We start from the raw sequence: 12794 nt of genomic DNA on the forward strand, positions 1-12794 counted from the left end.
AAAGACGTGTGTTTAATGAAAGAAAGTCATGAATAGCCAGAACTTCAGAGTGAGTGACTCAACAAAAAGGCTACAGTGTTCACTTTGTAGATTCTTGTTATGGGTGTCACAGCCATATAGCCTTTTACAGAAGCATGCAACTAGCTGTGAAATCTTAGTAGTGTTTCTTTGGCTGGTTTATTGATGTTCAAAAAAGTTAAATGCCAGACATCAAACTTCTAATTTATTTAAATCATTGAAGTTGTCAGAAAAGTAGGATTTTACTCTACTAACATTTACATAGTTCTGCTATTAATATTCTCAGTTAAGGATTTCTAAATTGTTTATATTCCCAATTTTTAGTGTTCTGGTTTTAATGGATCAGAGCTGAAGGGGTATGTGCATTCATGAAGGCTTTTTGTAATGAACCATATAGAAAATATATTTTTAGAATTGTCAAAAAGAGAAATCTTAAAAATTAACATTTAAAAGACTTCAAAATCACCTTCTTTTTAAAACAAATAAAATGTAACTTTTAAAGACAAGGTTTTGCTTTAAAATGTAGCCAGGCTAACTTCAAACTCACCATTCTCCTACCTCTGGACTATAGGTGTGTGCCACCATGTTAGCTGAAATGTAATTTCATTATAAATTATATTTCTCTGAGTTACACATTATTATGAAATTAATAATTTCCCAATCTCAAGTGAGTCAGGATATGGTATTGACATGCTTTTAAATACAAATGATAGTTAAAGGAAACCAAACACATTTTCTATACAACATTCATACACATTTTAAAGTGTATGAATTACACATTAAATTGTGAGCACTGTGACCCAATAATTGCATGCATGACAGTGGAAACAGTGACTTACAGATTAGAACCAACAGATACGTTGCTTCTTGAGCTTTGTGGCAATGATGCAGTTTTCTCTGTTTGTGAGGTTGACCTTTTCAGGGAAGTGGTAGACTTAGCTTTAACCCCAGTTTTCCTACAAGACAAGGTATAAGGGCAGCATCAAAACAAATATAACTACATGCAGAAATTAAGTTCCAGAAACCTACTTTGAAAATAGGCATTTTTTTTTCTTGTGGTGTTGGGAATGGAATCCAGTTCCTAATACATACTAGGTAAGTACTCTACTACTGAGCTATATTTTCCCAGCCCCAAGGTAGACAATTAAAAAAAAATACTTTTATTGTATTGAGTCTGTTCATGTCTCACCCTAAAAAAACGAAACAAACAAAAACTCTTCTATTCTTGTGTTTTTGATCCCCTCTAAAACAAGTAAAGCTGCTATGTACATAGTACTTAGTAAACGTTTCCTTTGTTTTGATTTAGGACCATGGGAAAGATGAGGGAGGCATGCAGGCTTGTCTAGTCTCAGAGTTTTTCATCTGATGAAGTCTGAGAGAAACTGTGATTCTAAAAGTCCATACTGTGGCCACTCACTTTTGAGTAGAGAAAGCTGCACTCTAGGCCTTGCCTTAGGAAACTGACTGCAATAATTTAACCCAAAACTTAGAGCAACCAGTTATTTACCAGTGTGCATGCATTCTTTAGGGATGACCACACAGTGCAAAAGCCAGCAATGATTACCTGTTCCTGTCTGTGAGCTAGGCTGTCATTATGATCCTGTCACTAGACTCATAACAGCAGTTTCTTAAGACTGCTATAGTAAGTGACTTAATAGTTTAGCTTATCACTGAATTATCTTAAGAGTGCTATATTTTTCTGTTGTCAATTTTATTTAGTGGAATCTTTTTTCTTTAATATTTAAAAAGAAATCCAACACTCAGAAAAGGTTAAAAAAAAAAAAAAGCAATGATCTTGCATAAATCTAGAGTTTGGGTCCTAGCCTCCATATCGGGTAGCTCATAACCACCTGTAACTTCAGCTCCAGGGGATCCAAGGCCTCTGGCTTCCATAGGCACCTGTATTCACATGCACATAATCCTCAGACTCATAAAAATAAATCTTTCTTTAAAAGCAAAGATAAGTTTGGAATTGCATTTTAAAAGCTATTTTAATGAGGAAAAATTGAAACTGAATTTCTAATCGGTTTTTAAAATTAACTTTAGCAGTCACTGAATTATCTCTAAATGTTTACCCACACTTTCAAGCTCAGTTCTAAACACTGCTTTCCGAGTTAGCTTTCCTCAGCTGTCCCAGGAGACTAGAAAGTATAACTGTCATGACGGGACAGACCAGAGGCCTCTCCTAGTTGGCACATTTTGTCTTTCCTCTACCTTGTGATCAGAGACACCAACTTTGTTCATGAAACAAGCCTTCCCATGAGCCTCTGTGGGTCTTGTTCCCAAGATTTCATGGACTAGGCAAAGGTGTTATAGGATCTGCCCTAACTCCTAGCCATGTAGATATACATTGTAGCACAAATAGAGGAACAGTTTTTTTTTTTCTTTAGTTTTTAGGCAGCCTTACTAGGTGGTCCTGGCTGCCCTTCATCTCTGGAATCTTCTGCCTCACCTTCCTGTATCCTGGTATTATGGGTGTGTACCACCATAACACTTAATTCATTTAAATCCAAAGATAAACTGGTGGATGGAGTCAGAAATCTTAAGGTAAAACAACTATAATTTTTTTGGGAGGAGGGATTCTAGACATTTCGAGATGGTTTCTCCATGTGTCCCTGGCTGTTCTGGAACTTGCTCTATAAACCAGGCTGGCCTCGAATTCAGAGATCCACCTGTCTCTGCCTCCCCAGTGCTAGAATTAAAGGTGTGCACCACCACTGCCTGACACAAGTATAATTTTTCAAAAACTGAGGCTACATTGTTTTTCTATAATATGCCAAATATATTTTGGTTCAGAGAAACAGGTAAATACCTTTATGGAATTAGTTTTAAGTTGGAGTTGTGTACATTTGTAAAATGTAAACTGTATTTTGGTTTCTATAAAGGGGCATTTTCTTCCCCTGCTTGCACTTGAAATGAACTGGTTCTGTTGACTGTTTCCCTTCAGGCTCAAAAAACACTTTTATGTCTAGGTTTATAGCTGTTTCAGTAGAGACAGTTGGACTACTAGGAGGGTACTGGGTCATAACTGTTTAAGACTACTTCACAACAGAGTCCTGTCTGTGTTAAATTTGGAAAAAGAATATAAGAAAACATCAATAATTTGGTGAAGAGAACAGGAATCTAAGCTTCCTCTTTTATCTTTCCTGCCAATATATCTGAACTCATGAGACTGGTGTCTTAATATCAACCAGCTGCTTTTCAAAACAACATTTTACATTGAAGATAAAACTAAAATGCTCAGAGAGTTGTAAATTTTACTTCTCTGTAGCTCTCATCAGTTAGGTATGTGTTAAACAAAGGAAAGGAAAGGGGCTAAATAAAGTCACTGCAAAGGAAGAGTTGCCTAGTATGGGGTTTCTGAATGAAAATGATCTCCAGGCTTATCAACTGAGATTTCAGGATTCTCACTCAAGTACATAACATTAACTCTGAAATCACATACCACTCATCAGATGAGCACATATGACAGAGCTGTTCTGTGTTTACCTTTGAACCACTCTGTAATACTGTAAAAACTCAAGTTCAGGTTTGTATAATTTTAATCTCGGAGGAAAACAATATATATTAAATCTCTTATGAATCATCTTTATGACAAGTCAAGTGTTTTCTGATGCATCTTGACTTTGCATTGGGTATAATTTCTTTCTATGGTATGAATTTTTTCTTTTCCATGCAATTTTCTCTTTATTTCTTTGCTTTTTCCTTCTTTCTTTTTTTAGGCAGGGTCTCACTATGTAGCCTTGGCTAGAATTCACTTAGGCTAGCCTCAAACTCAGAGAAATCTGTCTGCCTCTTCCTCTTGAGTGCTGGAGTTAAAGGCATGTACAGGATGATCCTCCAGTAATTTACAACATGACCTCTAAATTTAGGGGTTGTAATTTTGGTATGCACTTTCTAAACAATTACACAATATTTTCCTATGTATTCTTTGGTACATAAAATTGTAGAGGCCAGGAAATGGTGGTGCATACCTTTAATCCCAGCACCCAGGAGGCAGAGACAGGTGGATCTCTGAGTTTGAGGCCAGCCTGGTCTACATAGTGAGTTCCAGGACAGCCAGGGGTATACAGAGAAACCCTGTCTCAAAAAAAAAAAAAAAAAAAAAAAAAAAAATTGTAGAAAAGTCTATTGAATGCTCAGAAGTTTGAGGGTCAAGTAGAAAAAAATGCTGAAATTAATTGGATCCTTGACTTTCTGCACCTTGTACTCCTCAGATGTCTGTACTGGTCATAGTTTTTAAGCTGTTTCATTTAAGCCCAATTTACAGATGATAACATGACTGAACCAGTAAATATTAATTTAAGTTATTCCAGGTAGTAAATATCACTAATGGAAAACAATAAAAATTACTGTCATGTATAATAAAACATGAATTATGCAAATAATTTTCATTAATGGAATAATTCTTACCTCTCCAGGGATGTAAGTAAGGAAAATCATGCATATGTGGGGGGAGGGGAGTCACAAGTTAAAACATTTAAACAAAAAGCATCTGTGGTTCAGAAGCACACAGACTTGTAAGATGTGAGTCAAACAGTATGTTGCTTCTTCAGCTGATCCTGTTTCCTCAGACTGGAAGCTTCTAAGTCCTCATCCAGATGGATCTCAGCTGAACTGCTGCTCAAAAGCCTAAAAGCCTAACCAGGCTCTACTTCCTCATGCCTTAAATACCTTTCTGCTTCCTGCCATCATTTCCTGAGGATTAAAGGCGTGAGTCACCATGCCTGGCTGTTTCCAGTGTGGCTTTAAACTCACAGAGATCCAGGCAGATCTCTGCCTCTGGAATGCTAGGATTAAAGGCGTGTGTGCCACCATTTTCTGGCCTCTATATCTAGTGGCTGTTCTGTTCTCTGACCCCAGATAAGTTTATTAGGGTGCACAATATTTTGGGGGACACAATATCACCATAAAGGGATGAAGGCTAAATGATCTAATTAATCATGATTTAAAAAAAAAAAAAAAAAAAGAAAGAAAGAAAAGAAAAAAAAAGGAAGAAAGAATTGGGTTTGGAGATTCCAGACAGGGGAACAAAAGAGTTTCTAGGGGTAGTTATTCTAGAAGTCATGGAGCCCTCTTGCCCTTCTCTGACACATCTTTTCCTCTGCAATTCAAATTCATGATTTATAGTTGGTGGGTCAAAAGCACAGGTAAAATAGCTGAGCTTAGGACTGACATCTAAAAGGGAAAGTTGTGGAGATCTACCTAGCTGTGGAGATTTGAATTGAACTAAATAGCAGACACCCACTGGTGTCTGCTGCAGATCTGACAGATTTCTGTGTGCGGGAAATTGACATTTTCTCACAGAAGTCTTCTGTGTTGATTGTCAAGTGAGATTAGAGGATAACAGGAGTTTATTTATTCCTGTTAACTCAGAGACAATGAAAGCCACTTTGAGGGGAAAGGTTATGGACATTAAGCACTATTAAGAAAATAGCACAAAAGATTTAAATAAAACAAAGACCGACTCTTGTGAACCAGGCACATACATTTATATACATGTAGACAAAACACGCCTACACATAAAATAAAAATAAATCTTTAAAAAATATATAGTGGCTGGGCACAATTGTGCATACACCTTTAATCCCAGCACTTGTGAGGCAGATGCAAGTGAATCTCTGTAAGTTTGAGGCCAGTCTGTTCTACATAGTTTCAGGAGAGATATTCACTATGAGACAGAGACAGAGATGGAGAGACAGAGACTTTAGTGACCTTAAATATCAGAAAGGAAAATAAACTAAAAGACAATGAGTTTGACAGCGTTTTTTTTTTTTTTTTTTTTTTTTTTTTAATTTCAACAACATTGGCCCATGGATAATTGTATACAGTGGACCATACAGCACCCTTGGGACTGCATTAGACAGTAGGTGTCAGACTTATCCCATACCAAAGGATCAGAAGATCTCCAAGTGATTCATGGGCCTACAAAGATGTATTGCTTGCTATGTTAAAGAAGAAATGCATCTGATCCCTTAGGAGAGTAAATTTAGGGATAAAATATTACCACTAGGGAGGCAAGGCAGGAGGATCATCACAAGCTTGAGACTAGCCAGGGATACATAGATATTCCCTGAAAAAAAGAAAGAAAGAATACCCCACACGTATATGAACTTCAGTGTTCTGAAGCCAAGCATTCTGAAAATTAAATTACTTTTTTGTTTGCTGGAGATTTACTCAATGCCTTTGCATGATAAGCATGGGAAGAACCTAATTTTTAATTTAACCATCATATGTTATATTGGCTTCTTGTCATTAAAAAGGGCAAAGTGTATCCTGAAAAGGGCAAAGTATATCCTGAAAGACTATCAATGCAATTTATATTTTAGCTCAGAGGCAATTAAGAGTTATTCTTCCAATACCATTCTTGGAAACTTTTTCTAAAAGTGTACTACTGTATACATTGCACTGTTAGAAGACAAATAATTTTCCCAAAGTATTTTTAAATTGAATATTCTGATAGACCACTGTAGTGTTACATATGAACAAGAAAAATGACAAAACAAATTATTTTTAGATTTTTAAGTCACTATTGAATATTTGTGAGGACAATGACCAGGTAATTGCTTAGCTTTAAAAGACCCATTAACTGATAGCTATACAGTCTGTATAGTATATTAATATTTCTAGAAATCCATTATGAATTTTTATGGAGTGATGTTATAAACAATAACAAAAAAGGCAATGAAAATCTACTTTGTTTTACTTTCTTTGGAAGTTATTTCTACACAATCCTTTTACAGTAATAAAACCACTGATAGTATTCCTTAGTAACATTGTTTATCAATGTAATTTAAAGAAATACAATCAATAGATAAATCAAGTGTTATTACTAGATGTCCTATAAATACAAGATTTGAGATTCAAATAAAGGAATTACAGGTACTTAAAACAGATAATAAGGTAATATTTAAAAGCTTCAAAATTTATTTGCTTTTTCTACTTTTAACTCTGACATAGTCCCCTCCCCCTTTTTCTGCTGATGGGTAAGTAAATAAAAATATGATTGACAGAGAAAATGTAAAACCCTAAGCAACGCTCTATTACTTCAGAATGGCTATACTAATGATATAGAAGATCATTAAAATGTATAGGATTTGGGACTGGGCAAGTATTTGAGTGACTTCCTCAATCTAGCTGTGTGATGTTTTTACTTGAGTTCATTAGAATAAAATGATTTTATTTAAAAATAAATAAATAAAAATAATAAATAATAAGTAAATATATAATAATTATAATAATAAATAAAAATAAAAATTTATATAAATAAAAAGACTGAGCTTTTTATAAGTGAAGAATATATTTCTACTTAATAGCCCAAACCTGATGATTAATTTAAAATGAAACATGAAATACGGGTCTTGCATTTATTAGGGATGATGTCAGAGCTCTTTTATTTTTTATTATTGAACTTTCTTTTTTATTTGTTCTTTGTGGCTTTTACATCATGCATATCGATCCCATTCATTTCCCATCCCTTTGCAACCTCCCCCCTCCACAATTAAAATAAAATAAAATTTAAGAGAAAGAAAAAGGAAAAAAATCTCGTTGTGGAAGCTTTAGTGTGACATAATGAATCACACAGCAAACACTTTTATCCATATATCTTTATGTAATATAAAAGACCATGGCCCTGGGTGGCAATGAAGCCACCCACCTCAGCCTGCTTTTCACCACATTCGCCTATTCAGATATACCTTGGAACTGTTTTAAAGTAACAAGAAAAAAAATGAAATTACCTAATTCCTATCAGAAATGTCAAAGCACTAATCTGATCCATGTCCTAAAATTTTTTCCAAATCTTATATGTAAATTTGCTACATTTAATTTTGATACTTTGAATCCCTATTTTCACCTATGGACATACCATCCTGAATACCTTTGTCTCTTCTAAACCTTATTTCTTTTTAAATATATGTACTTGTAATTTTTCCTGTTCTAATCCCCCTTTGTTTTCATTTTTATAGAGGTAGAACACAGATAAAAGATAATAGAGTGCCCTGTGAATTTTAGCCCTTCAGCTACTTTTAATTCATTCATTAGTCTGTAGGACAAAAGAAACATTTAGGAGAACAGAAGAGAGAAATCAAATGGTGATGGTCTCAATCACCCTGGTTAACATTAACAACTTTATAAAGAAATCAGGCCCCTACATAGCTTCTTACCACTAGCCAAGTTATATAAATGTAAGCTTTTAATCATAAAATTTTAGTGACTTTAAAGTGAAAATATCACACCGAAATATTTCAAATATAATTTTGGCAACTTTCAAACTTAGGAAATAGGATTTACCTAGAGCAGGAAAAACTTCATAATGACCTTGCTTCAATAAGAAACTAAAGCTTCAAACTCCATAGAAAACTTTCCTGTAGCCATAATAGCTGCTAAAAAAGCAACTTCACACAGATCCTTATGCTGCACTGATGTTAAAAACAGCTGACCATGTTTTAGCAAAGAAATGCAATTTGTAGGGCACATGACTGCAGGCATACTTTAAAAAGGACGGTGCTCAAGGCAGAGGACAAACCAGTTGCACAAAGGCATGCTGAAGATCATGGCTAACTCAGAATACTTACCCTTTCTTCCTGTACTCAAGATATCTGAGTATGATGAGACAAACTACAACAATGCCAACAACTACAAGAAAAGGAAAATGAATAGAATGTAACTCTTGGAATGATTGCCAAGATTCAAAATCTAAGCAGAAGAAATAAATCAGTCATATTTCAGTGGTAACCAGTTAAGCATTTAGATTCCATCTGCACTCTTTATTCTCTAAATACAGTTCCCTGGAATCACAGTCTATAGTAAGACAGAGGAGAGTCCTGGCTGAATTTAAAGAAATTATCAAAAGCATACTTGGGATGAACATTCATAGTACATCATCTTAAGAAGGCTTGCATTGCTTACAGGCTACTTCTAAGTAGACATACAGAATATGAAATAATATAAATTAACAGAGGGTAATACATAAAAGACCACGTTTTCTAAGTTTGTTCATCTCAAGTTTAAAAACTTTTAAAAATGTACTGTTTTACAGTAACAATTGGATTTAAGCAGTGAAAAGTTTGGGATACGTACTTGAAGTAATAGCAATCAGAGCAATAATCCATGCATCTAAGGAGAAAACAGAGAAGCCAAGCATTTAGAAGTCTCTAGGTTAGTTCAGCTAGTCCACACTTAGGAGTTTATTTATCTACTTTGAACACAATCATTAACATAACTAAGTCATTTTGATCATAGAACACTTGTAAACCTGTTTCTAGGTTTGGGGTTCAACTTGTGAACTTCAATTTTCAGTGTTATTTTTTTTCTAACCCCATCAGGTTATTTAGTAAAGGTTATTACAGAATTAGAATTCATCATATAGAGGAAAACCATTACACAATATACTATCTTCTTATATTTGGTTTAGTTCAGTATGCATTCTATAATGTGTTATAATTTTTAAAAAAATCAATTTCCCCAAAAAGTATATCTGTAGAATGTCATAAGTTTCAATAATTTAAACAAATCTATTTGTAGTTCTTACAAATAATATTCTGCCTTATCAGGGTCCTCCCTGTCTTCCTAATGCACTCACAACCACCCCCCAAATGAAGACATAATCCTAAATACCAGACCTTCTCTTTGCAAAGTGTAACCTAAAAGGTGGAATTCAGTAGCAGAGCATTTATGTGACATGCTCAAGAAATACCAGCATACATTGATGAGCAGTATAGAGGAATTTAAACAAGCATAGTTGACTAACTGGGTGTTCTGGTTTACTCTGGCCAAAAGCAACATGGGGAGGAATTTGTCTGGTTTATACTTCGCTGAGGGAAGTCAGGGCAGGAACTCAAGGCAGAACTTGAGGGCAGGCCTGCCAGCTATTCCATGCAGCATTACCTTTAACTAGGGAAATCACTCACCACTAAGGAATTACAGCAGAAACCATGAAGACTACTGCTAGATTGATAGCAGGTTCATGCTTACCTAGCTTAAGAAAGCTATATATACAGTGCAGAACTACCTGCCCAGGGAATGGTGCTGTCCACAGTGGGCTGAGCTCTCCTACATAAGTCAACAATTAAGACAATCCTCTTTCCCCATGCCTACAGGCCAATCTCATCTGGGAAATCCCTAAATTGATACTGCCTTTTCAGATGACTCTAGGCTGTAGCAAATTAACAGTTAATGCTAACTAGGTCACCAGAGAACATTAAATTCTACAAATTCCTAAATTTTGAAAGTATTTATGTCTAATAATGTATTTGTTTCTAAAGTTCCATACTTTTAATTAAGTTGCTGTCAGTCAAAGCATAAAGTGTTAGTCTCAATTCTGTGTGGGGAACTTGCCCCCACCTTTTCCCCCAGGGTACCCATGAGGAGTGAGGGATAAGAGATTTAGACAAAAATATAGAGGGGAGAGAGAGATTATGTTTCTACATAGGATAGTCTCAGGAGGGCCTGGATCCTAATCCACCAGCCCCTTCTGTCTCTTATAAAGGGCTTTTTAAAGGAATGCCAAGGGGTGGTGCAAAAGACCTCCCCCAGCACAGCCAAGTGCAGGCCCTTCCAAACACCTGGTAACCATGCACATGGTCAATCTATCCCCTTATACAGCCCTGCTGGGTAAAGCAAGCTCAGATCACACTAGGAAACCTCTGTGGGTTCCCACAATTCTGCTCTTCTCATTTCATACACACTTATCACATGTTTAACAATTTAAGAAAGCACTGGATTTACTGGCATAGTGACATATAATGACCACAGAACCTGAAGCTAAAGCATGTATAGACAGTTCACAAACTGTGATGGTTTGACTGAGTGATTTTCATTTTACATTGGTAATACACTGATGAATATTCAGCAGAAACCAGTGTTGAGCTTTGAATTTTGACCTTTGCCTGGGTTAGCAATATGACATGGGACTTTATCTTAGATCTTGGGCAGCAGTGGACAGCCACAGTTCCTATAGAAGTAGGATCACACAAGTGAAACCCAAACTTTGACCATCTGACCATCTGTGATAATCTTTAGGCAAATGTGCTAAGTACATTTTCAATTTACCATGGGTTTATCATACCCAATCTCCTATGCATACAGAGACACAAATGTATAAAAGAATAAGCCAAATGTGATTTTTAAAAAAAGAATCATTGGCCGGGCGTTGGTGGCGCACGCCTTTAATCCCAGCACTCGGGAGGCAGAGGCAGGCGGATCTCTGTGAGTTCGAGGCCAGCCTGGGCTACCAAGTGAGTCCCAGGAAAGGCGCAAAGCTACACAGAGAAACCCTGTCTCGAAAAACCAAAAAAAAAAAAAAAAAAAAAAATAAATAAATAAATAAATAAATAAAAAAAGAATCATTACTAATCTAGTAAGTAAAACATAACAGATTTTTGTCCTACTCATTATGTCTTTAAATTTCACTGAATTTAACTGTTGTAACTACACTTGCCTTTGTTTAATGTACTTTGTATAAACTGAGGCCTACATAAATTGTGCTAAACCAGTCTTTCACAGAAAAACAAGTTTGTCCACCTTATAGCACTTTAAGGTCTGTGTACGTCAGACACAAAGAGGAAGAGAATCACATGGAAGGCAAGTTGTATTTTATGGACTGTAACCTCAGCTTACTAACTTCCCTATATTCAGGCCCTTCTATGAAACTGTACTTACCTATGTATCATTCTATAGAATAGTACTTACATTTGTCATGGTATCAGCCCAAAGTAAGTAATCTTAAATTACTTAATCCTAAATGTCAACTATTTCTACTGACAAGATATGCTTCTTAACTGCCAGTAACTGAAATGTATGATATTTCCATGTTAACTGTTAAGGTCTCATACTTCAGGGGTATAAATAACTGAAACAGTAACCTAATTCTTGGGCAAATATTCCTTCACGGGGATTAGGATATCCTAGAAAAAAAAAGAAAGAAAACTGGGTTAAGTAAAATAGAACAAAAAGAGAAATAAATAAATAAAAATAAAAATCCTTTGAACTCTCAAATTTATTTTCACCCATATATAAAAACTCCTAAACTTTCATTTTCCTTATAAACACCATTAATATATCTTATTTTGAGTAGTGTCATAGAATCCCACAGTTTCATTTTTTCATTATTTGCTGTTTACAAGTATTCCCTATAGTAATATTATATAGTAGCATAGAAATTTGCTTATTAGTATATTCTCAAAACGAGTCTGCAAATTTCATGAGATTCTAATTAAAATAAAAGATACTGAATTGGCTCAATAAATACTTCAGTTATCAACCTGAAATGGAAAGAAACTTTCTCAACAAAATAAATCCCATATAAAAATAACCCACAGTTAATATTATCAATAATGAAAGTTGAAAACTTTCCCTCTAAAATCAGGAACAAGATTTGGTGGTACCCATGTTTGCCACTTATAGTCAAGATGGTATTGGAATCTAACCAATGCAATTAGGTAAGAAAAACAAATAAAATGAATACAAGTTAGAAAGGAAGACATACAAATATATGTTTGAAAATGGAGTGATCCTTGTTTTCTTGTGCTGTTGGGGGTTGAACTCAGGCCTAAACTAGGCTAGGCTAACTTTGGAAATCAGTATGGAGGTTTCTCAGAAAATTGGGAATCAATCTACCTCAAGACCCAGCTATACTACTCTTGGGCACATATCCAAGGAATGCTCAAATATATCACAAGGATACATGCTCTACTATATTCATAGCAGCATTATTCATAATTACCACAACCTGGAAACAACCTAGATGCCCCTCAACCAAAGAATGGATAAAGAAA

The 12794-nt window shown here is 35.2% G+C and overlaps 2 protein-coding genes across 6 annotated transcripts in view; both read right to left on the reverse strand.

The window, feature by feature from the left end:
- Cr1l (complement C3b/C4b receptor 1 like) overlaps positions 1 to 12794 on the reverse strand; it is a 109752-nt gene that overhangs the window by 12966 nt on the left and 83992 nt on the right. The window contains exons 18-21 of the mRNA XM_016005286.3: positions 11883 to 11924; positions 9100 to 9135; positions 8595 to 8655; positions 858 to 974 (exon numbers count right to left, since the gene is read on the reverse strand). The gene's annotated coding sequence lies outside the window, so the exon portion shown is untranslated. The remainder of the gene's footprint in view (positions 1 to 857; positions 975 to 8594; positions 8656 to 9099; positions 9136 to 11882; positions 11925 to 12794) is intronic.
- Cd46 (CD46 molecule) overlaps positions 1 to 12794 on the reverse strand; it is a 50988-nt gene that overhangs the window by 12966 nt on the left and 25228 nt on the right. For all 5 annotated transcript variants that reach the window (XR_001579575.3, XM_076548306.1, XM_042258896.2 and 2 more), the window contains exons 8-11: positions 11883 to 11924; positions 9100 to 9135; positions 8595 to 8655; positions 858 to 974 (exon numbers count right to left, since the gene is read on the reverse strand). Coding sequence is in view for 4 of the 5 variants with exons in the window: in XM_076548306.1 (XP_076404421.1) it covers positions 858 to 974; positions 8595 to 8655; positions 9100 to 9135; positions 11883 to 11924 (256 nt within the window). In the remaining variant the exon portion in view is untranslated. The remainder of the gene's footprint in view (positions 1 to 857; positions 975 to 8594; positions 8656 to 9099; positions 9136 to 11882; positions 11925 to 12794) is intronic.

Source organism: Peromyscus maniculatus, chromosome 11 (assembly GCF_049852395.1).
Source record: "Peromyscus maniculatus bairdii isolate BWxNUB_F1_BW_parent chromosome 11, HU_Pman_BW_mat_3.1, whole genome shotgun sequence".
In the NCBI taxonomy this organism is placed as follows: domain Eukaryota; kingdom Metazoa; phylum Chordata; class Mammalia; order Rodentia; family Cricetidae; genus Peromyscus; species Peromyscus maniculatus.